The sequence below is a fragment of the Pecten maximus genome, chromosome 8 (genome assembly GCF_902652985.1).
Source record: "Pecten maximus chromosome 8, xPecMax1.1, whole genome shotgun sequence".
Taxonomy (NCBI): domain Eukaryota; kingdom Metazoa; phylum Mollusca; class Bivalvia; order Pectinida; family Pectinidae; genus Pecten; species Pecten maximus.
In genome coordinates, this window is record NC_047022.1 from 24151936 (window position 1) to 24177164 (window position 25229).

The 25229-nt window shown below is 36.1% G+C and overlaps 2 protein-coding genes across 2 annotated transcripts; both read right to left on the reverse strand.

Annotated features, from left to right (window-relative positions):
- Positions 1-447: 447 nt before the first annotated feature.
- On the reverse strand, positions 448-9722 carry LOC117332871 (NADH-ubiquinone oxidoreductase subunit 8-like). Its single transcript, XM_033891928.1, has 7 exons — positions 9631-9722; positions 9255-9361; positions 6271-6339; positions 5817-5906; positions 5032-5204; positions 1058-1186; positions 448-698 (listed from the first exon to the last, which is right to left on the reverse strand). Exons 1-7 carry the CDS (start codon positions 9705-9707, stop codon positions 567-569), a joined length of 777 nt encoding a protein of 258 aa, XP_033747819.1. The 5' UTR covers positions 9708-9722; the 3' UTR covers positions 448-566.
- A 4367-nt stretch (positions 9723-14089) lies between these two features.
- On the reverse strand, positions 14090-18186 carry LOC117332873 (glutamyl-tRNA(Gln) amidotransferase subunit C, mitochondrial-like). Its single transcript, XM_033891932.1, has 5 exons — positions 18054-18186; positions 16598-16648; positions 15251-15420; positions 14596-14699; positions 14090-14217 (listed from the first exon to the last, which is right to left on the reverse strand). The coding sequence occupies exons 1-5, from the start codon at positions 18123-18125 to the stop codon at positions 14141-14143; spliced, it is 474 nt and encodes a 157-aa protein (XP_033747823.1). The 5' UTR covers positions 18126-18186; the 3' UTR covers positions 14090-14140.
- Between the last annotated feature and the right edge of the window lie 7043 nt (positions 18187-25229).

Consider the following 25229-nt stretch of genomic DNA (forward strand, 5'->3'; position numbering starts at 1 on the left):
AGACCTGATATTGGGTCACAAGTACGTTTGGATGAAATTTACCTTAAATAAACCAAGGCTACTTGTATGTTTGCATTAATCAGCTTAGCATTCTCATAAATGACTTAGATCAACTTCAAAGTTGCATCAGAGCAGGTGGGTGAAACAGGTCCATTGGGCCTCTTGTTTAAATACATTTTGATGTACAAAGTGGTATATTAGTACAAGTGTATACTGTTTCACCCACAGTAGTGTTGTTCAATGTTGGAGTTGACATGTTATAAACATCAACATGATCTCCACAATAACAACTCCTATACAGATTTGAGTATTGAGTTTGAAATAAAAGAACTATTTAGCACACTGATTTTCAGAAAAAACAATACAACATTTTTTTTTTCTTCTGTTTTTATACTTCAAACTTTTTTAATTTACATTCAAGCTGATCAAAATGTCCTTTTGAAACAAATCCTCCAATGCACAACATGTCAAACCAATACATTGAAGAATGAGTACAGCTGTGTTATTCTTAACAATAGTATACAGTAAGTATGTACAATCTGTCTGGGTGTCTACACTGTTCAAGTCTATCTATAGAGGTGATCGGCCTGAAGATTAGCAGCAATCTCAGCCTCCCATTTGTCTCCGTTGTGTAACAACTTTTCTTTGTTATATAATAACTCCTCGTGTGTTTCTGTTGAATACTCGAAGTTGGGACCCTGCAAGGAGCGAAAATAAAACTTAGTTGTTTGGAACTGACTAGTTCTACATCGAAAATTATTTTCACTTTTTATCATTCATCCATATACTAGAACTGTTCGATGGAATCTCTGTATGAAAAGATATAGAAGTATCATATTATTCTTGCTTTGAATTCATTTCCTTTAGGCGCCAAACTGATAATGCTTACAGACTTTATCTTTTAATAACCCATTTATATATACACGCAAATGTATGATGTACACAGTCACATACAATTAGTGTTTAACAGTTAAACTATCAGTTGGTGAATTCATGCAAAGACCTAAAACAACAATCCATCGATCAATAACTTTTTTTTTTAAGATTATAGAGTTACCTCAACAATAGCATCCACTGGACATGCCTCTTGACAGAAGCCGCAGTAAATACATTTTGTCATGTCAATATCATATCTCGTTGTCCGTCGACTGCCATCTGTCCTCGGTTCAGCTTCAATGGTAATAGCCTGAATTAAGAAAGAATGATTTCAATAACTTTTTAAATAATGTTCACTACAGCAAAAAAATGTATTTATTTATACCCTAGGAAGAAGTATTGTTTTGTTAGGTCCAGTAAATCCACCTGCTCTTCTACAGCTGATAGCTGATAGTGTTTTCCTGTGTACTCAGGGAAAATTCAAATTGCCAAACTGAGATTATTTAACATGTTATGTGGCACACTAATTTTCATAATTCCGTGTAAATTCTAGCATGATAGCACACACCATTTTTCATAATTTACTGTCTTTTTTTCTGTTCTATTTTGTGAAATGGTTTCCATTATATTTTTCTGTGTTTTTGGGGAGTTTTTAACAATTGGCATGACTGAAAATTTTAAAGTGCATTTTAAAAGAAATAAGGCTAAATTGGTCATTTATTGCATCGGGTGAAATAGTCAAGAATACTCAGTGGTATGTTCATTCTATGTGCCTATCCAAATATATGTAACATATCAAGAATTATATTAATGTCTCTCATATGTCCCTACTTCTCAAAGGTCAGTTAACAGGGAAATTAAGAATCTGAAATAAAAGTTGGGGTGGTCATGAATACATATACATGTAAGTACAATGTATATTCTAGGTTTGTTTATGATAGCTAGCATACATGTATATGTACATGTACATGTAGAGAAATTAAGCTCAACTAAAGAGACAACTTATACATTTGATGGTAAACTGCAGAGGAATATCAGAATCTGAAAGGTGTTTTGGGTACAGGCCATGCATAGGTATACCGGTAAGTACTTAGTATATCTTAGGTTTAATTATGATGGCACATGTACATTTATGTTAAATTAAGCTCAACTACCAGCTAAACAGAAAACTTTTGACATTGGTTTGATAATTATTAAAGTTCAATTAACTGTGAAGTAAGGGTTCAAATCACAATAAAAAATATGTTCTTTTTGGCTTATTTTGTTTAACGTCCTATTAATAGCCAGGGTCATTTAAGGACATTCTTGGATTTTGAGGTGGAGGAAAGCCAGAGTATCCGGAGAAAAACCACCGGCCTACTGTCAGTACCAGGCAACTGCCCCACTTGGGTTTCGAACTCGCAATCCAGAGGTGGAGGGCTAGTGATAAAGTGTCGGGTCATCTTAACCACTCTGCCATATATATGTGCTGATATGTTGCATATACAACAAACAGGTTTAAAATGATAACAGCATGTGCAATATTTTGAACAAGAAATTAGTTGGAGTATAAATGTTGATGTCGCTGCCACCATGGGCCCAGTTCAAAAGGTGATTAGGCTAATTTAATAACAATTTTAAGATCATTATCAATGCGTTTCAAGTAAAACTGACATGACAGAAAAACAAAATATGAAATTATAAAACTTGCCAGTCCAGGAATCATTTTGGAAGGGGCCATGGGGCCATTGGCCCGCAATTTTTCTGAATGACCCACATGATTCAGATAATTCCTTTAAAGCCATGGCCACAACCTAAAATTCTAGTTGCACACATGTATTAATGGCAATCCAAGATGCTCATTCACGCTCTCCTAACATTAAAATGACCACTGGCCTGGATGCTTGACCAGGGGAGTCCTTGAGACATCGGTGTATAAAAATAACTCGCCGAATTTATATTTATCGCGAGATTTGTCATGGAGCCGAGAATGAGGCTATAACAACATGCACTGCCTATAAACTACACACATGGCCGTTGTTTACATATAGAGCATACGTGAACTTTACCTAATAATGCTTTCATTTAAACATACCAGGTATTAACAGAATATTTGTGTAATAACTGAACAAAATAAACAAACATAGTTTACATTTAAATACTTAATCTTAAAATGTAGCAATATGCATACAACAAAACATCGATAACATTTTAGATCGGTGAAGTTGACATTGTTCAAGAGTTAACCAGCTATCCAATAGATGTCCGGCAAAATCGGAATTGGAGTCTATTCCCTTTTCTTCTCTCGCTAAGTTCCAACGAATCATTTTCTTTCCTAAGGAAATACACAGGTTTTGCAGATTCCACTCACTTTTGCGTCTTTTTTTGGCAGGATCTGTCTGCGCTTTTGGCTTGTATGGACTATAAAACCCGCTGTTGCATTGTGGGACTAATTTTTAGAGAAACTTGGTCCGGCAGCCACAGTTAATATTTTTGAGAATTCCCTGAATACTTTCATAAATACACATTTTCTTTCAGTTTCTGATTCACGATAATCTGTTAGGTATGTATAAAGTCCGAAAACTATAAAAAGCTCAAAATTTAAACATTGATATATGTTTCTTCAGGAGTATGTGGCTTTAAAATTTCTATATATGGCCAATAAATTATATTACAGATACAGATAGTTCATTTTCTTGAAAATGACCCATCCATTTGGTAACCCAAAATAATCCCTGTCAGTCCCTTCCTACCTGCCTATTTTAGGGATTATACACACTCTGGTTTTAAAGTGAAGGAGAAATGATATTTTCACTAATCAAGTGATTAAGCTAATCACATTTTGAACAACTAGGTTCAGAAAAGTAACACCTATTTAGTATGTCCCACTGATAGCCATTCTGTCACACACGAGACAAAAAACTACAAACATAAACCAGACAAAAACTGTAAGTCCTATATTACAACTAAACCCTTAGTTAATTTTGTAATCCAAAAAAATCAGCATCCCATACATGGAATGGCCAGACGGGACTCCAACCCAGAGTATCTAAACTCTACCAATTTGAACAACTTCGCCACCGATGTTCAGCCAAGTCCAGTTAGGCTAGGTATAGTGTTAAGAATCAGTTGAAATTTTCTGATCAATCATCACTTATGTGTAACCAATCGATGATCGATTAAAATCGATTAATTTCCAAATACAGTGTATATCTTTTGTATGCATGTCTCAATATTTTGTGTAAAAAAAAAAACAAACAAAAAATGGAATCATTGGAATGGGTATTTATATTATAGCTTACTGGAAAGTTTGGCACCGGCTGTACAATGCTTTAATCCATTCATTATATCGTAAGTCTATGATACTTGGAAAACGAAAGTAGACCTGTGACTTACCATTGAAGGAATACGACTTTCTGCACATTTTGCGAACAGTTTTCATCATTTAAAGTATCTACTTAACGGGGCCTTCTACTCATGGCTTTCTATAAAAAAAAAAAAAAAAGTTTCCACACCTTGTCCGTTTACCGGGAAGATCGTAAATATATAGTTGGTAAGTCGCTAGTCGCTTATGATCTTACAAACAAAATCTTGGTCATCGGTACGCTTATATTCCTCCTAGTATTATTGCGACGCTTGATTATGTATGATACAAGCATCAACCATTTCCCGCAATCGTGTTGTCGACACTGCCAACTTTAGTTTCGTATGTTTATCTGTGAACCGGCTGATATATTTTCATAAATCATGATGTTGTGCACTTCTGACAAAACTCGATTACAGATTTCTTACTCAATTAATTGATCAAACATCTCCAACAAGAAGAATTACAAACTATGAAACCTCTGAAAATAATTTTGAGATAGACAGAAAGACAAACATAGGTGTTCCCCGAGTCCAATTTTAGTGGGTGGGCCTGCTAAATGGCTATCCATAAAAGGTCCTAACCAAGTAGCAATTATACTAGATTCTTCATTAATGTGTCCCTAATTTTGTGCGTGTGCAACCCACTCCCTTGGCAGCATTGCTAACTTGGCAGGCCCGTCAGCCAATAATTGCTCCTGCTATAATCATCTCTAATCTTTTCAGCTACCTGTCCACTGACACTCAGCAAAGTCCAGTTATGCTAGGTATAGTTGAGAGCATTACTATAAAACCTTGTACTGATATACATACCTGAGCTGGACAAACTGCTTCACACAGTTTACATGCAATGCATCTCTCCTCCCCAGACGGATAGCGACGGAGGGCATGCTCTCCTCGGAAACGTGGACTCAGAGGCCCCTTCTCAAATGGGTAATTGATGGTGGAAGGTTCCTTAAACATCATACCAGTGATAATTCCAAGTCCTGTGAAATGGAACACATATACCCTAAATCATTATCAAGGTTTTAGCATCGGGAAAGATACACTTACTATTTAAAGAAATATTTTGCCTGTTTTGAGATAAGCAAACCTGGAAGTTGTTAAAAAGAACATTAATATTTAAAATTCAAGATGCCCATGAGCCTTAATGGTGATCTGACTTAAAAGATCCTGGTGCTATTATAGTATACATACTCATGATCGATAGTAAGTATAGTGGTACTAGTACTTTGTACTGTTGGCTAAACATATGGCAGCAATCTTGGATTTCTCACCGACCCGGAAAATAACAACACTTGGTCAGAATCATCTCAGGGATCATTTCAGAGAAGTTTGAGCTGAATCCTGTTGGCCATGGTCGAACTTGAGAAGTTTGAAATGCGAAAAGTTTATGCACAGCGGACGACGCATGACGACAGACAAATTGTGATGGCAATATATATAGCTATATAGGTGACAAGGTCATCCTGACCCTTGGGTTAAATGACCTATCAACAGATACTCTCAAGGCAGACTGTTACAACTTCAAAATAGTGTTCGATTATAAATGATCAGGAGCCGACGTAAACATATATTTATACTATACCATATTTTACCTCTCAAAGTTTCCCTGAGGAATAGAATAGCAACGTGATCGCTCGACATGCCACCAAAATTAGAAGGACTGGGATCTTTGGTAATATTCACTGAAACAAAGTTCATTAGAGCAATATTCATAAATCATCCTTGCAATTTTTACGAAAAAAAAAAAATAAAAAAAATATGGACAGTGAGCAAACAGTTGACTGTAATTCATCAATCAATGTTCGTCACTTTAGTGTGTGCAGTGATGCATTCAATTTTGATAAAAAAAAAGCATATTCCTATAATCGAGACGTGATGAAAATATCTCAATATCAAATATCTAAATCTATCTGAATCACATTTGTATTCTCAGTCATGATATAAGTTCTACTAACTTTAATATATAGTGAATCATGTAAATAATAATGTACAGAATTCTAAGAGTGTCGATCTAGTTCAATATATTATATTAATTCTGCTACTTACTGTATTTTGTCCTCTTCTGCTGGTACACACAGGCGCCTGGTCGTACCAATTTCTGTAGTGTGGTATGTACTGCAACAACAATTTAATTTTGATATCATGGTACTGGGCTAATCTACAATGTATTCTATTTATTCAAAAGAAATCAGAAAAGATGCCTAACTTAATACAAGAGGCCCAGAGGGCCTGTATCGCTCACCTGGATTTCATGAGAAATCACCCCTCAGGCCCCTGGGGGTCAGCTCCATCATTTGTACAATTTTCAATCCCCGCCCCATAGTGATACTACCAGGCAAATATGAGCGATATCCATCGCTTGGTTTCAGAGAAGAAGTCATTTATATTAAGAGAGCCAAATTGACCCCTTTTAGCCCCGCCCCTCAGACCCCTTGGGGGTCAGCCCCATCATTTGTACAATTTTGAATCCCCACCCGATAATGATGCTACCAGGCAAATATGAGCGATAGCCATTGCTTGGTTTCAGAGAAGTCGTTGTTTATATCAATAGCGCAAAAATGACCCCTTTTGGCCCCGCCCCAGAGGCCCCCAGGGGGTCAGCCCCATCATTTGTACAATTCTGAGTCTCCTACTCATAGGAATGCTTCTGACCAAATTTGGTCAAATTCTGATGTGTGGTTATGAAGAAGAAGTCAATTGTTGACGGACGGACGGACGGACGGACGACGGACGCAACGGTATGGCATAAGCTCACCTTGGTCCTTCGGGCCAGGTGAGCTAATAATAATGGCAAGATTTCATTAGGAAATAGAACATTTTAAAAATGTAAATCAAATAACTATCAATTTCTGACTGCAAGTCATTATTGGGTTCCGAAATGATGAACCAGAGTTTCTTCTGGCCATGCTATATACATGTACCCCAGATATATATTACACATCATTTTGAAGAAAAGAGCCAACACCAGATATCAGCTGTCTGTCAACTTGTCTGTTTGGTAATTATAATACATCTTCACCAAGAATACATGTCTATAGGTCGCTGGTAAGATAGTATGGAACATTTAGATGAAGCTATCAGGTGAATTGTACATTATTCACTATTAAATTATAAGTGTTTCTGTATGTTCATCAACTCAGGATTCTTTGACAGATTGTCACAGGAAATATGGACATTGCTGGTTGTTCTACACAGCAGAGATTTGTGTTTCAACAATTAGGGGCATTTGTACATGTGTAGTATACATAGGGGCCAGATGAAGCTATGGTTAAAGAAATGACGTCAATAATTACAAATTTAGTCCTGGTAAACAGTAGCCGCAATATTGATATACCATTTGGCAAAAGATATCTTCTCTCTAGATCAATCTGTTGAGCGTAAGACTATATATATATATATCTAGTAAGCCAGAGGTCCCCAGTTTGATCCCTAGCAGAGGCAGTGATTTATATTTTCCATGTGCTCTGTTTTACAAATTCAATACGAAAAAGGAACTTCAATTTGTCCTCTGAAATCAGAGGATAAAAATTCTGATTCACACATTCATGTACACTTGCATTGTAAGTCATAAATGATTTCACTGGTTGATCATGAGTCACTTGATATATATATATTAGATCATACACATACAAAATTACTTGGCAAAGCGCCCGACATATAAAATGGTCTCCTATACATGTATGATACAACAGCTAGAGTAGTGGTACTACTCCAACAATGTTGAAGTTCAACATGGCGAGAAGCTGTGTAACAGCTGACTGATCTTTTGCCAATGTACTCCGCTGAGCTAGTTAAGTTTAGCCTCTCAATATGCACAATGTGTAATCACAGACACATTCGTGGTGATAAGAATAAAATATTAAACACTGGACCACAGATCACCTACAATTGAGAATTATAAGTGATCTGGTGTTAAATATCAGTTAGAAGTGATCTGATGGTTTGAGCAGTACCATAGGGTTAAATAGTTCATTTTGGGTCAATGGAACGTGTACCCCTGTGTGTATGAGGTGACACCCTTAAATTCTGAATGCCTTTTAGTCCAAAGGAATAGCCAATCTCTTCACAGATTTGTTGTTCCTTAATTTCACATCTTGATTATAGGGCGATTTATTTTCAATGCTTTGAATTAAGGAGTGATGTACATGTTGATATCACATTATCACTTTGTTGCAAGAGCTATACAAAAGCAGTTGTTAACATGACATTGTTAAAATTTACATCCGATCAGATGCACGTATTATAAAGTAATGATCATCTATATTTTATGGAATAGATTGATTTTTTCGCACCAACTCTTTCTTTTTAAATCAGCGCCCCTGTGCACCCAACACCAAAACACACTGGTCACTCCACATAATCGTCATTATTGACGCAAGGGAGTTATTATAAGAAGAAGTCTTTATCCATGAAAGTCTCCTTTTAAGTAATTGACATTTAATGTGTAATAAACTAATTAATGATTTTTTTAAAAATAAGATTTAAAAAAAAAATAGTCTAACAATTTCAAGTAATGCTGACATCGAACTATCTATCAACATTAATTACTTAACAACGCGTATTAATATTAACCTATTTTCGGACTATCGGACCTTCGGAATATTGGGCCTTCGGAATAAGGCTGTCGACAAAACAAATATTGCCTGAAGACAGTGAAGTTATGAAACTCCCAATTGGATCCTCACCGTTTTTTTCGGGTCTTGCAGACTATCAACTGTTCTAAATCATTAGTTTAAAAGTGTCGCTAAATCAAAAACAACATAACACTACATAAACAAATATGCAAACTGTAAATACCGAGGGCAAGACTGACCTCAAGAATCTTGTATACTATTTATATATAAACTGTATTTCTGAGTGAAGGTTACACCGTGTTCGGCGTAGATTCTACTAATTAAAATTTATCGATTCGCTTATGCATATAGTCGCTCTAATTTCTAAATTGCTTATATGCTGGAGTGATTTTCGATATATGACATGGTATCACTAAAGAAGATCATGTTAATAAGTCTCCCTGATTCACATTTTACCTGACCGACTCGACGAAAATAGTTTCAGGGTCGCCATGTTTGTCCTACAGGACATGAGAGCTTCAAGCAAGGGAGGTAACTCATTACACACACCAAATCCTGCAAGACTAACATAACAGAGCGGTAAAATAAGATTAAATCAAACAAATACCTTAATTCAACTTTATTTAATATAACATTAGTCAGTGAAGTTATTCTTTGGTGATATCAAGGTATATATACATATAAGTACAACAAAGGATCAAAGGTGTGGAGTTCATGACAAATTAATTAATGCACCAACAGTACTGTAGAGTGGGGGTACGTAATTTCGCACACTTTCGGTATGTTTTTAAATACATTTCCATCAAATCAATTTCAAATCAAAAAAGAATACCTCACATTGTTAGATGTACAAATGCTTCGTAACATACAAGTGTGCAACCTGATATGCGCACACGTAACACTGCGCATGGGAGCTGTTGTTAACTTGTGTTTATTGCTGGGTTTGAAGTCGATCGGGAACGTAATTTCGCACACCCATCTAACTTCTTAAATTTTGTTAGTAAAAATAGTTTTCAACCATTTTGTAGACAAACAACATCCTAAACTAAGATTAAGCCCAATGCCATGATTAAAAAATCTTTAAAAACAAAATAATGTAAAATTGGAAAGTGTCAATTTGCTGCCATGTTTGCTTTAAATAATGACCGCTCCCTACAGAGGTAATGTAAACAAGGCGGCGAAAATGACGGGGTGTCAGCAGGTCAGCGCTGTTATTGGTTATACTTGGTGGATTTGTATTCAGTTTTGTTTATAATCTGATCAAATGATATTTTCCTTAAATATTTGCAAATTCACATGCCAATCAACAACTGGGATTATTTTAAATAAAATATTTAATCATCCGGTAACAATTTTATCGGAAGAGAGTTGTATCAGTTAAAATTTGTTTTCAAAACGAACTTAATCTGGAAAGATGTACTTAAAATGGGAAATGTTCCACTAAAGGTTGACATTAGTCAACATATAAACAAAAAAACACAGTCCTCGACCACTAAGAGGAAAAACGCAAAAAATCGTCAGGTGTGCGAATTTACGTACTGTGCGAAATTACGTACCCTACAGTACTAGTGGCTAGCAGGAAACAACAAGCAAACAAAATATCGTTGACAGCTGCGTGTTTGTATTAATCGCATTTTAATCTGCGTTAAATGCGATCAAGAATAATTACAAACTTTCAAACTCAGCCAGGGCCACTTCACAGATCACGAATCCCTTTGGCTAAATAATTTTAACCCTGAAGACCAGCTTTCTCGTTGGCTGGAGCTCTTGTCACAATATGACTTCTTAATCGACCATCGGAGGGGGAAGAGTCATATGGATGCTGATGAGACGTCATGCTCATATTTGACAAAGTAGAGGCCAAATACGCAGTTCACGATAGATATCTAGTGTCGGTGGCGTTGCGGTATTGAGGAAGGCAACTCCTTCCAACAACTCGAGACATAAAATATCCGTTCCTTCTGACAACAATGATGATAGGATCGATGGAGCCATTTCATTGGAGAGGTTGACAGATTTACAAGGCAAAGACAAGGTATTGAGTGTATAGTTGTAGGTTGGAAGGAAAGGGGGCAAAGACCTTTATGGGAAGACATTTCAGATCGGTCTCCAGGTGTTAAACATTATTGGTCTCGATGGGACGCTTTGTATCTCAGGTCTGGTGTTCTCTACAGAAGATTTGAGAATGATGATGGTCCATCCACTGAATGGCAGATAGTGCTGCCAGAGGTCCTACATAAAGTTAAGTTCTTAGAGAACTCCACAACTCAAAGACCAAAGGTCATCTAGACATTGCTAAGACGCTAGGAAAGATGAGGGCTAGATATTACTGGTGTGGGCTAAGAGAAGACGTTGAACATTGGTGCAGGGCTTGCGATGTTTGTGCCAGAAGGAAGCGTCCTCCCAAATCTCCAAAAGCTCCCTTTGCAGCAGTATGTGGTCGGTGCCCCACTTGAACGCATTGCTATTGATGTTATGGGTCCCCTTCCGGTAACGCATCTTGGTAATCGCTACTTGTTGGTCATGGGTGATTACTTTACCAAATGATGTGACGCCTATCGAATTCCTGACCAAGTAACTAGCTATAGCTGTGGCGGAGGTGCTGGTCAATCGATTTATTTCGCAGTTCGGTACGTGTACCCAGGCAACTCCATATATTCCGACCAGGGTAGGAATTTTGAAAGTGCTGTGTTTAAATAAATGTGTGTTCTCATGGGAATCGGTAAGACAAGAACGTCCCATTTGCATCCTCAAAGCGATAGCATGGTGGAGCGCATGAACCAAACCTTAGATAGCATGATATCCATGTTCGTTGAGGATAACCAGCGTGACTGGGATGTGCATGTGTTCCTCTGCTCGTGATGGCATACAGGTCACCAGTCCATGACTCAACAGGGGCACCTCAGTGTAACATGATGTTTGGGAGAGAAATAACGTTGCCAGTTGATCTGTTTGGAAGTCCCGAGTCCGACAGTCCTGTTTTCAAGAGCTCATATGCACATGACCTGGCGAACAAGTTAGAACTCATTCATGATTTTGCTCGTGATAAGTTGGCATTCGCGCACGGTGCAATGAAGAAAAAGTATGACCATTATGCTAAGTCTGTCCAGTATGAGGTTTGGGAAGCAGTTTGGCTGCATAATCTTGTCAGGAAGAAAGTCGTGTCCCCAAAACTGCAGTTGCCCTGGGTTGGACCTTTCATTGTAACTTCAAGGCTGACCGATGTTACATATTGCATTCAACAGAGTCATCGGTCGAAGCCCCGAATCGTTCATTTTAATCGTCTGAGGCTATATAGAGGTAATCAGAAACACGCCTGGTCCGACGATTCAATGACCAGATCAAATGATAGCAGTATCGTCTCTCCTCCGGATAACTCTGCGAAGAATCCTTTCTCTCCACGTCTCCTTCTCCTGGGGCAAGGAAGTAAGGGAGTAATGGTGAATCCGAGGATTCTAATCTAGGAGGTCTCGGGAATACTGCTGTCGATGCCTCAAGTAACTTCCTCTTTTGTCTCTGACAACTATAACACTGCCAGTAGACGAAGAAAGCGCATCGTTAAGCCTGCCTGGCATCGGGACTATGCAATGCAAAGTTGATGTTCCCACGTGACCTCGTAGATAATGGTTTCACTTCCGTGGACCATTGCTGTACGATGTTCCCACGTGAACTAGTGGATGATGGATTCACTACCTTGGACCATGGGTGAACGACGTTCCCACGTGACCTCGTGGATGATGGTTTCACTACTGTGGACCATGGCTGAACGATGTTCCCACGTGACCTCGTGGATGATGGTTTCACGTCCGTGGACCATTGCTGTACGATGTTCCCACGTGACCTAGTGGATGATGGATTCACTACCTTGGGCCATGGGTGAACGATGTTCCCACTTGACCTCGTAGATGATGGTTTCACTACTGTGGACCATGGCTGAACGATGTTCCCACGTGACCTCGTGGATGATGTTTTCACTACGGTGGACCATGGGTGAACGATGTTCCCACGTGACCTCATGGAAGATGGCTTCACTCCCATGAGCCATATTGGTGATGTGCCCGCGCTACCACGGATGGTGTCTCCGCTGCATTTTACCATGGTTCATTATTCGCGGTTTCTTGGAAGGATTTCCATCACTTCGGATTGGTATCGTCATCGATTGTCAACTGGACGCGGTTGGAAAGGAAAAAATGAATGTTTGGTGGTGGACATTGATTTTGTGACCAAGTTTGTTAACGGAAAGGACTCTAGAACGGACCACGGACTGGAACCGGAAGTGTATGGTAACATTATTTTCTTTTCAGGATTTCGTGATGATGTGTCGGAGGGAGGAAATGGTCCTCACTCGACCTCGCACAGGAGTACATAACTCACACTTTTTAAAATGGAAGACACACCTGTCTGCTATGCTGATGACTTCCTGGGAACAGAACTTTATTATCTTCTGTGCTATTGGACCGAATATTCAACTACTCAAAATATCTTTTTTTTTCTCTCGAAAATATAAACAAACCGTACATTATTGTTCACGCACCATAAACATTTCTCGACAACACCGAATCTATCATAGTTTTGTTTTACATTTTATCAATGTTTAAACCCCCTTTATTGTGTACATAGAGGCATTGACAACTAATTTTAACCCAAACAGTTTTGTAAAATGAAGACTGTTTATATAGTCACCGCCATGACATTCATTGCATGAAATGGTGTATTTCTTTGTGCAATTTCTATCATATCCCTCGGCTCCATTCAAGGGTTTTAAGAAAACTTTTTTTCTAGCCACACAAAATGTTAAGGAATATAACAATTCTTCTGATGACGTGATATTCATGAAATAAGTATTTTCCTCTTTGAAATATTGACGATTATGAAGGATCGTCACCATTAGCGAATAGCTAACATCAGCTAATATCGGTGTCGAAGACAAAGGAAACAAAGGTAACAAAGGTACCAAGGTAACAAAGATTTAAATGCGAGCCAAGGTAATGGAAGTGTGTGACGTCATAAATGAAACAAAGCGACCTTTATAGTCATTGAAAACTCGCTGAATGTCACTTAACTTGTATATAATATTGTTTGTAAGAAATCTGGGCGCTATGGTACTGCTTGTAAGAAACTTATAAACGACCACCGTCACACCTTTTCATGATGAAATTATTGTCGAAGTCTACAAATCTACAAATCTACAAATCTACAAATAACTTTAATATGATCCGTTCTGTGATGATACATCTTAGACATCATTCCATTGTATCACACGTGTGGGTATTCAAAATATCACAAAAATATGACAGTTGATAGATCATTTAATTTGACAGTGAAACAGTGTTTGTTCTTTGTCACGTGGTTGAATCAGATTCTGTGGATGCTGTTTTTGGTTTGTAATCCCTTTCGATCTTCATCAGTGGTATATTACCTGTAAACATAGCAAAGTTAATTATTTTTATTTCGTGGACACATTCTTCGTGTATTTATCATAGAGCACACAAAAAACATACAGATTCCGTACGAATCAAACCCGCACCAAATATTGATAAAGTACGAAAACTCCACTTTAAATCAGAACATGTTACATATGTTACTTCCTTTCTCCATGGATTGAACAACACACACGAAAATATCTCGTTTCAAACAAATTGAGAATAAGACACAGTAGGACAAAAATTATCTAAACTTCATCATACAGCTGTTTTATCCTTCAAGAGCTCGCCAGTGATGTTAAGGGCCTAAAGTATTCACACAATAGGTAAACAAATCTCAAATTAATGATGATGTCCCTAATAGGAAAGCCTACCTGGAGGGGCCACGAAGTAGTCTTCTATTATCTTGGTTGCACTACCAATGATATCTTTCTTGTAGTTTCCGTCAGTGACGTCATCATCCCTGAGGTGTAATACTCTGCAATTTGTGGGGGAAATGATTTTTTTTTTTAAACTTTTCAACACTTTATCACTTCATTTGAAACAGTGACAAAATGAACTGAATTACAGCCTTTATCCATTGTATGTTTCATGGTTTTATTGATAGCACTCTGACACACTAACGTGTGTAACAAGAGGTCACATACATGTATATAATAACAATGATACATAGCGTACAGTGACACAATTTTACAATATTCTATACAATATAATATGTATTTGTGATGATTACAATATAATATGTATTTGTGATGATTACTTAGAACATTAAAGAGGAATGGACCAGCACTGCTTTATACAAAAATTAATTTAGAATCAATTTACTTAGTTTCTCTATAAATCTACACATTCTTGTATAAACTTTACCATTAAATATATTGAACATCCCTTGCATTTTGTCTCGACTCGGATAAGAACAGAAGTTCATTCCTCAAACATATCAACAGATTCATGTTCACATTTAGACAGCAATGAAATTCATCACTGATATCTGATTTACACAAATAATAAATTCTCTGGTGAATGTACCTGTCCTCTAGAACGGTGTCCAGTGGCTCGACTCCGTCTGTGTCTACCATATATAGTTTGTTGGCTGCGTGGATGACTTTGGTGAGGCGATCTACCCCTGCCTTGTTATTAAACTCCACCAATGACAGTCGTTCTAGAAGGTCAATATCGTCCGTTGTAAGCTCTGGGGTCTGAAATCGAGAAAACGATCTGCATCAGGAATTTTACGAAAAAGATAGAACTTTTCATTTTTAAGCCACTCAAATGCGGTGGCAATTTCATCGCCAATGCATACATTCTGCTAGCCTCCCTTCAACAAAGAGAGAAGTTCAATATCGCCTGAAATTGGGCAACATACTTTGTCAGCAATTTTGATATAAATAACCTTTTCATTTTATATATGGCAATGCAATCTTTATAATGCTATCTATATTAGTATCCACTTATAACATTTACAAAATACGCGGCTCTATGCCTGTTGCAGCAGCGAAAATGTAGTTCTGGACAACGGACGGACGATGTCTGACAGTTGATGGTCGTGCCGGGGCGCAGTGTAGGTATGAATTTTGGACAGCATATGCCATATGGCTACATTAATGCATATTAATGGCATTGGGAATATGGGAGACCTACATAATGTATATTGTAAGACATGCCAGGAAATAGGGAGAATGCCCGAAGAATGCAGCACAGTACCGATGGTATTTCAGAGTTGCTCAATAACATTATCGTTTTTGAAAAAAAAAACAGATAAAAAGAACTTGTCCTAGCACACTTGATATGTTGACCGAAGTACACGTATTTAGCTTGTCAGAACTACCAACCTCCCAGCTTCTTCTTATTTAAGTTATTCACCAATTTCTGTTAGCTCGGAAGTATTAATTAAAATCCACGAGTCTCCTCTTGTCGTTCGAGTAAGAGTTGTCGTTTTACTCAAATGGCAAGATGAGCAGAGTTTCGTGGATTTTGGCGACGATTCAAGGACATAGGAAACATTATGAATAAACAACTGTTTTGTTTGATTCGAAACAACAACCAAAGGAAAGAAATTCCAGACCATTTTTGTAAAGATTCAAATGCACTGCCGATGCTTTTCAATGTAAAATTACTACATGTATGTTAAATTACCGTTTAATGTAGAGAAAGTGCAGGGCAATGTTGCTTTATGTTACAATCAGGCAACATATTTAACACCAATTTGTTAAATGTTGCTTACCGTAGGATATTCCAAAGGCATTCAGTCCACAGGGGCATGCCACGAATCCGAACCCATAGTTCCCTATTCCATTCTAGTATCTTATGGACTGTGGGTTGGCAATTCGTCCCAAGTCCCTGTGATTCAGTCACGTTAAACGTATTAGCACTTACCTTTGGTAGTTTATCTTCTTCTATCTCGATCCACGTTGGTGCACTTGGAACCTGTAAAACCAAAATAGCTCGGATAAAGATGTAGAGCATCAGTACTGTTCTGTACGTTCAGCACTTTTCTTCCGACGTCATAATAAATACAAAAAAAAAAAAATGATTAAAATTACTATCGAACAAGAGATTCATTATAACTTGAACTTAAATGGCACGTAGATCAGCATTTATTTTATAGGGGAAGGAACATAGTAACAGGAAATCTTCAAATTAATTCACTTGTAAGTACAGTGTATACATGTACATAATGTTTGCGAGTACATGTATATGTTTATCTAGCAGCAAATACGCGTAAATGAAAACAGTATGTCTTTAGTTATGGTAATATATATAATATGTGTAATGCGAACTGCATCTGTTTATATTTAAGCATGTATAATTTTTAACGCTAAGTAGCGTTTATAATCTGCTGCAAAATATACCTTGTACGACACTCTCATGTCCATTTATCTATCGCATTATGCGTTTAGAATGTTACAAAGCACATTTTGTAACTATGCAAAAATATATGAACTACAGAAACATATAAGCCAATGGCTTTCGGTAAAGGAACACCTTCGTTCCTTTGTTTTGTGAAATATCTTTTTCTAAAAAAGGAGGACGACGACAGTTCATGATGAAATGATTTAATTTCTGGTTGACAGCATCTTCGTTGAGTTAAGGAACGCACTGTACGTCCTACTGCTTTTATTTTCATATGAAAAGTTCAAAACACTGAGCGCGGATACAAAGACCTCTTATCATGTTCATCATGTTGACAAGGTATTTGGGAGAACTTGAAAACATAGGTCTACACTACAAACTTTTCAGCATCAACCGCTTAATTCCATTTTGCCAGATGCAACGTCCCTGGTTCCCGAATCTATTATGACAATGTACATGCTACAGTATAATCTACATCAAAGGACTGGTTCCAATATCACGATTTGGCCAAAATATTGCCACATACGCTTGACAACGAAGACCAATGGAAAGTTCAACGGGTGACACGAAGTTAGATGCTTTCTTTGCTCAATTATTTTCACCTTCATCAAATGTCACGTTACCTTGAGGGCACCTCGCGTGTTTTGTCGATCCTTTCCAACCCAATTAATCTTGTTCTACTATCTAAATGGTTCCCCGTTATGTTTTTGATACCTTGCACCTTTTTTACGACTACGCGTTTGAGTCGCAGCTTCGTTTAACTCCTTTGTGTTTTCTTGTTACACATAACAAAAATCATTGATATATTTGATAGTCCAAGGGAGGCAACTCGTATTGAAATTGCAGCATATCCAGGGCTTATATGTCTATGCTGTGATGGACGGCTAAATGATTAATCGGTTGACCACAATACAAAATTGACTCTAAAGTACATTGATTAAGGAAGTAGTGTAGTAATTACAGACAAAGCATTGCTTACCTTCGAAGAGAAGCATCGCTTGGCAATATGACCAATAGTTCTTGAAATTGTCATAGCCATTTCATCATACATATGTAGGTATTCGAATCGGAGTTATTGCCCTTCGTACGCAGGCCGAATCACACTGATCAGTGTATGGATATCAAGTTATAAAAAGTCTTGAAACAATATTATATCACGTATATTATTTAAAAAATCTATATTTGTATACTAATTTAAAATAAGATGTTATATCAATTACATTAATAGCAAGAAAAAAAGGAACTCGCCGAAGCACTATATTATATTTCATTTCCGGTGGAAGTGTAAGGTGCTCCAAGGCATTTCCGGTTTGGTAACTGGGCACACACGAGGTCAAATACACGTGCATGTAAACAGACAGACATGGATAGCATTAGTGAAGACTGTCTCGAACTTAAGCGGGCTTACGACACTTGTTTTAACAAATGGTTTCCTGAAGAATTCCTCCGTGGCTCCAAAAAGGATACTTGTGCTCCGATTTTCAAAGAATATCAAGCTTGTGTGAAGGTAAGCCGAACCAAAAGTACTGATGTAAACAACACGGACTGACATAGAGCATGAACTTCAAATATCAAGAACAACAATATCAACATATCGTTCCTGTTTTGTTGATATACCCAAAAGCCTGATGGATGTTGAAGGTCAGCTGTAATAGAATTTGTGTCAAATTGAAAAGGTGTAGATACAAAATGTACTATTCATTGCCCCTAACATTTGACAATTTACTTATTTTAGTATTTCGACAATGATGAGCTATTAAAAGGTTCAATCTCCTGAGCATATTAAGCTTGTACCGTTTATATAAATCAAAAGATTAATATTATGCACTGTCGATTTCATCTACATTGTACACGTCTCATTCATTTCTCCTGGTAGTTTTTTTTTCTTGCTTCTTCTTCTTCTTCATTGGTGAGACCTCCGTCAAAAATGACGATTACGGTCACTTGATGGTTGGATGCTGTTAAAAGAAAAAAAAGTGAGGGGATTTGGGTACAGCGAGAGGTTTTTTTTTATTAATTTTTTTAGTGGAAACTATAAGATAAAAACATGAGGGTGTGTTTACGGTGTATGTTTGAGATCATCAAGGGCTGCATTGTGTATATGTGCCTTGAAGATCTCTAGTGTAGTGCATTGTACTGCTGCCACCGGGAGGAGGTTCCATTGTGTTATTGTGTGTGGGAAAAAGGAGTATTTGTATGTGTCATTGGTGGCAGATAGGTGTCTGAAGGTGTAGGGGTGTGTTTGCCTTGTCCTAGGGTCTGCTGGGTGCATGATGCCGTGTGGGTCTATTGCGACATGATGGTGAATGATTTTGTATAATAGTATAAGTCTGGTCTTGAGTCTGCGTGTTTGAAGTGTGGGCCAGTTGAGTTTGTCCATCATGTGACATGTCTTGTACTGAACTTGTGTTGTGGAATCTGCTCATGATCAATTTCTGATGTTTACACATATATCTAAGATGTCACAATAAATGATTGTTGTTCTGATGATGGCTACCCTATAACCGAAACATGTCAACAACGTTCTCCAATAAATCAGACCATTGAATGAATCTCCGTTTTTAAGCACTCATGGAATACAAAGATTAATTCCTTTTAATCCCAAGAGTCATATCTCATTTTTGCAGAGTCAAAAACACATAGCTACACCTATTGGAAGTATTGATTTACTAATCAACACATAGCTGCTTGTGTAAATCTCAAATGGATTGTACATTAACATTTAAAATTGTATTTTGTATGTTGATTGGATGCATGTGGTTAAATATGTGAAACTCTCCAATGTAATCAGCCATTCTTTTGGAAGATGATGATGTTATTTTTATCGTAAAATTACATGATTCTCATTTCCTAGTGCCTGCAATGCGGGGAGCCATAGAGGTAAATTTGGATAAATTTCAAAAGTTTTCTAACTCAAACCTTGAAATCCTCAACAGTATATATAATATTTACTTCTGTTTTCAGAAAGCAGCCAAGGAGATTGATTTAGACCTTGGGGAATTGGAAGAGGATGTGCTTGGTACTGATAAAGAAAAAAAACCAACAGGTGTTGACTCGAAGGAAAAGGAAAAATCATGACATGCACGATCATGATGACAAGTGTGATTACTACAGAGAAGCCATTCAGGACAGAAGAATGTGATAGTAGTGATTTCTGACATGAAAATGACAGAAATTTAATGAAATTATTATGGAAAAACACTTAATTGATTTTCTTTACCTACAAAATGTACTTCGCGAAATTGGCATCATGTAGGAATTAATCTATTAACAAGACATGTGCTAATTTGACTTTTTGTGGAAATTATAGTGTATTGCATTTTAGCCAGTGAAATATCGAGAGTAACTAGATATTTAAATGTCTTTTTGCACTGTAATGAAAATGTTAAGATGCTGTTTTAAGTTTTTAGCTACATGTATCAACACATTCTCATATATAAACCAATGGAATATAAATATATTGAAGTATGATTTACTTGACCCTTTCAACCCTATGAAACTTTTGTGAACTCTGCCATTCATTTATCATTTGAAGTCCAATATGCTCAGTAGGGATGAAAGGGTTAATATGTCTGCTAAAACTGACCATAAGCTCAGACTCCAAAATTTGAACACTGAGAATATTGGAGCCTCTGATGAACAGTTGATCAGTCAGAACATTGGAGCGTTTGATTATGGTCAGATGTAACTGACTACAATGTACCGTAATCTGCAGCTTTTATGGCATTTAGCTATAAATGGTGAATGGTATTTGATGGGAATCCATTTGATATATATCGTACATTGTTCTATATGCAAATTGTATGCATTTTGCAGAAAGGTAGAATCTAAACTTTTGCACAAATGGTGATAAGTGTTTCTTGTATTTGTTATTTGTAAATCATATTTGTGAAAAGTTGAAAGTTTTACAAGTAGCCATTGATATGAGGTGATTTTATTATTTAAATGCCTACCTAAGGCTTTATTTTTTCCTTCTATACAACACTTCACAAACACGTTGTTCAACATCAGGAGATTTTAAGACAAATGTATACGTACGTAGCTGTTTGAGTTTACCTAACAGTTATAAAGTGTTCACATTAGGTTTATGTATACACTTTTATACATCATTCAAACATATAATACAGTGTAAAATACTATTATAGTAGACAGTGAAGAAATGTCAAAAGGTGCAAAGGAAAACACATTATTTGAGGATAAATACGCTAAATCTCAAATCACAATGTACTACAGTGTAATACAATTCAATGCAGTGTAATACAGTGTAAAATACTATTATAGTAGACAGTGAAGAAATGTAAAAGGTGCAAAGGAAAACACATGTTCAGGGATAATTCTGGTTCATGAGAGAATCATGGGCTTTGAAGAGATGAAATGTATCTATATGTAATAGTATACATGTATACATTAATTGAATTGTTAAAATTTCTGTGAGCGCTTATTTGTATCACTTTATGTACATTACTAGTGGTATGACAGCAGTGTTTGATATGGTGTACAAGTGAATGCTTATTTTGTATCCAACCTATATTGAGTTTATTTCCTATTGGTTGATATTTGCAATTTTGCCCGTAAGAATGTCAAACTTTACACATGCAATATATGTGATTTACTGCAAATATTTCTGTGTACTATATGTAAAATACATTTATATTACATATGAAAATAACCTAGTTTGATATTGTGTCTCGTCTGATATTGTAACAAATCCTCAAATTCAACATAAAAGTCTGTTCTTGTATATACAATATGTAAACAGAAATCTCTTCACTGGAAAAATATTGAGTGTTGATGATTATCTTATAATTATCATATTATATAATTAGCAATTGACATTCCTGGTCAAGATAAAGATGTAAATGTAATGATATGAACATCACCTTTTGATTCCCTCATATTTCTTTATGGGGAATTATTCTGTAATTACATGTGTATAACATATACATGTACATGTATATCTTTAAATGAAACAAGGACATTTCCATCGTTACTTGTGTTACGAAATCAAATCTGAAAAAAACTTATTCAGACTCAAGGTTTAAAAAGAAAGTTTTACTCACAGATATTAAATAATAATGTAATTTGTGTACATTCTACTCTAGCCTTTATTGTTTATATCGTGGTTCATTTGGTGTGTAGCATCATCTAATATATGTTTTAAAATTTGTGATAAAGAATTAAGGTATCCCAATACAATTGTGAAGAATATTGCTGTCCTCTTATTGAGACTTAACCAGCTATATATAAATGTTGACATCATATTGTTTTAAATGTTATACATCTAATCAGGGATCACACGAAAGTGAGGCGTGAAATTATGTCTTTGTTGTAGCTGGTGGCTACCTCACCAAGAAAAATGTGGTAGGCCTTTTGCAATTTTGTCAGAGAATTGGGATAAAATGTTTTTCCTAAGGAGGCAACCATGACACCATTTAGGAAGTCTAGTGATGTTAACTTCCTGAGAAACCAAACTTCTCAGGGTCAGGATCAACCCACACACCTCTGATGTTCATGTACGTGAGCTTGGTGCCCTACATGTATCACGGTTACCTAATGAAGAAAGTAAGATATTTGATACTGCAGTCCTAGAATATATATTTAGAGCAAAAAAAATGTTTGTGTCCATATGTAGAGAGGATAAATAAAAAAAACAAAACTTAACAACAAGCTTTCAAGCGCTTTCACAGCAAATTTTTTTTTGAAAGAACCACTTAATTATATCATCAAGTTGTTCTTTCAAAAATAAATTTTCCTGAGAAGCAGCATGCAATAGCTGTAAAAGCACTGTTTTTTATATATATATATATATATATATGAATCCTCTAGTTCTAGCTGTCAAAGAAATATCTTGCACAAGTAAGATTTCTTTTTTTTTTATTTTATGAAAAAAAAGGTACAGAAGTATACAATTACCTGGTATGTTCTTATGGAAATGTGCTTTATTTTAAACATTCTTAGTTTATATTGGCCACTTTCCAGGGGTATTCTCACCAGTTCTTTTGTCCAAATTGACCAGAGGAAAGATATTTAGGGGATGAAAATAATTAGAAATGTCATTAGATACAGTTCTTAAAAGGTACAGATCAACAAGATTTTTTTTTCTGTATGTGTATATACATATATGATCATATCTAGAAAGAGAATACCAATGAAGATCAGGGAGAATGTAATTCACTATAAATGCCACAAGTTGGGGACTTGTATAGAAGTTCTACAGTCCACTGATTAAGGCTGATAACTTCAGAATTGTAACTATAATGATAGAGAAAATGAATGTAGATTAATATTGCTGGGCAATCTTTAATCACATGGATAATATTGACGTTTAAGACACATATATCAAATACTGTATAATTATAGTTCTGATTGCATTGGTTAGCTAATACTGTTTTTATTTATTTCACTTCAGTCAAAATGCTGACAAATGCTAATTCATCATCCAGCAATAAGCACATTCCGAACATTGTGTCAAAGTTTTTGTTAGCCCTGGGAGTTATTTCATGATAAATACGGTAATATCTTAGTCGTATGTATTTGTGTTGTTTCTCAGCCATATCAACTTTGTGTAACTTTAATTGATATAATTTTTTTGTATTAGCCCTTAGGATATATTTCATGATTGATAGATATATCTTGGTAGTATTGGGTGACTGCCTTATATTCCAAACGCCCTATATTCCTAATGCCCATTAAGCCTAAGACCCAATAAAACGAAAGCCTGATAGTCTGAAAATTGTAACGTGGATAAATGGTAATATACATGTACATGTATGAATGGTTTCCAATTGAGAATTATATGTTTAACACAAGTATGACAGAATATATACCTAAAAAGGGGAATAAAAACAAAAAGAAAATAAATTTTTGTGCAAAAAAGTGTGGGAATAAGTAATTTAATCTCTGACGTTGTGTCCTTGTAAAGTACATTTCACAAGGCTGTGTCATTTTGAATGGACTGGTCAACTTATTTTTAAAAGTTTTCTGAGAAAGAAAAACTGCCCGTCTCCCGTCACACGTTTTTTGCATATCAATAATTAATGTCCATTATTAACTAAAATTTCCTACTGTTTTATCATTATGTGTGCCTTTTTTGCTTTCTTACCAACTTCTCGTGTTTACACGACGAGAACGTTTCCAGCACATGCCATGCATGAGTTTTTTCTTTTTATTGGGGCCTTTTCTGTAGATTTTTTCGTGCCAGGTTTTTATCTACGAAAGTTGCCTAAATCATTTGACATTTAATCTGTAATTAACTAGTTTAGTAATGCAGACATCATAAAACTGTTTATCAATATTCCTTTATAACATGTATTAATATTTACTCATTTTCGTACTTTCGGGGCCTTTCAGTCTATTGGGCCTACGGACTATTGGGCCTTCCGGCTATCGGGCCTTCGGGCTATCAGGCCTCTGGGCTAATGGACTATATAAGGATGTCACATGTATAAATGTATTGCTTCCCAGTCGGACTAATTTTGCGTGAATTTTCATAGAAGAGTTCTAGTTTAGAATGCCATGTTATAACATATGATATTTTATCAGTCTTTTACTGTTTTAGCTGTACCTTGTGCTAGTCCACTGGTACTGGACACAAAACAAGGAGTTTATCATACTAGAAAACATGTGTCCATACCTGCCACCTGCCCCGATTTAGTCAGGCACAATGTCTATAGAGAAAATGTTAACAAAATTCCGAGAGATAACCATCTTGTGATGGACATTAATTATTGGATATTATATATAGAAGTCTTTTCATGGAAGTTGTATTTAATGTAATTTAAAATTCATTGTGAAGCAATTTCTCATGGAGTTTTCTGTTAATGTGTACCCATTTTCTGGTGGAAGCTGATGTATGTATGAGAAAATGCAATATGAAGAGATGGGGGAAAAATAAATTCTGCAGACACAAGATATGATGTGAATAGAATATGTTGATAAGAGATTTTTTTATAATAAAATAAAATGTATTTATGGATTAAGATTTGTCATTGTTATGTACAAGTGTGATTAAAATGATGTAGGAATAATAACATTTCTAATTTGTAGATACATATACATGTATAATTATATATAATACATATACATGTATAATTGTCATGTGAATATCAAATGAAATCATTAAATTTTCCAAACTTTCATCAAATACAGAAAAGCA

Excerpts from the sequence above, each read along its gene's own strand:
- LOC117332873 (XM_033891932.1), bottom strand. The coding sequence starts at position 18,125 with ATGTATGATGAAATGGCTATGACAATTTCAAGAACTATTGGTCATATT. Across the intron at positions 14,700-15,250 it reads GACACCGTTCTAGAGGACAG|AGTATTACACCTCAGGGATG; the intron begins GTACATTCACCA and ends CACAAATTGCAG. Across the intron at positions 14,218-14,595 it reads CTACTTCGTGGCCCCTCCAG|GTAATATACCACTGATGAAG; the intron begins GTAGGCTTTCCT and ends CTATGTTTACAG.
- LOC117332871 (XM_033891928.1), bottom strand. The coding sequence starts at position 9,707 with ATGCGCAGTGTTACGTGTGCGCATATCAGGTTGCACACTTGTATGTTA. Across the intron at positions 6,340-9,254 it reads ATTTTCGTCGAGTCGGTCAG|TACATACCACACTACAGAAA; the intron begins GTAAAATGTGAA and ends TTGTTGTTGCAG. Across the intron at positions 699-1,057 it reads CAGTGGATGCTATTGTTGAG|GGTCCCAACTTCGAGTATTC; the intron begins GTAACTCTATAA and ends CGCTCCTTGCAG.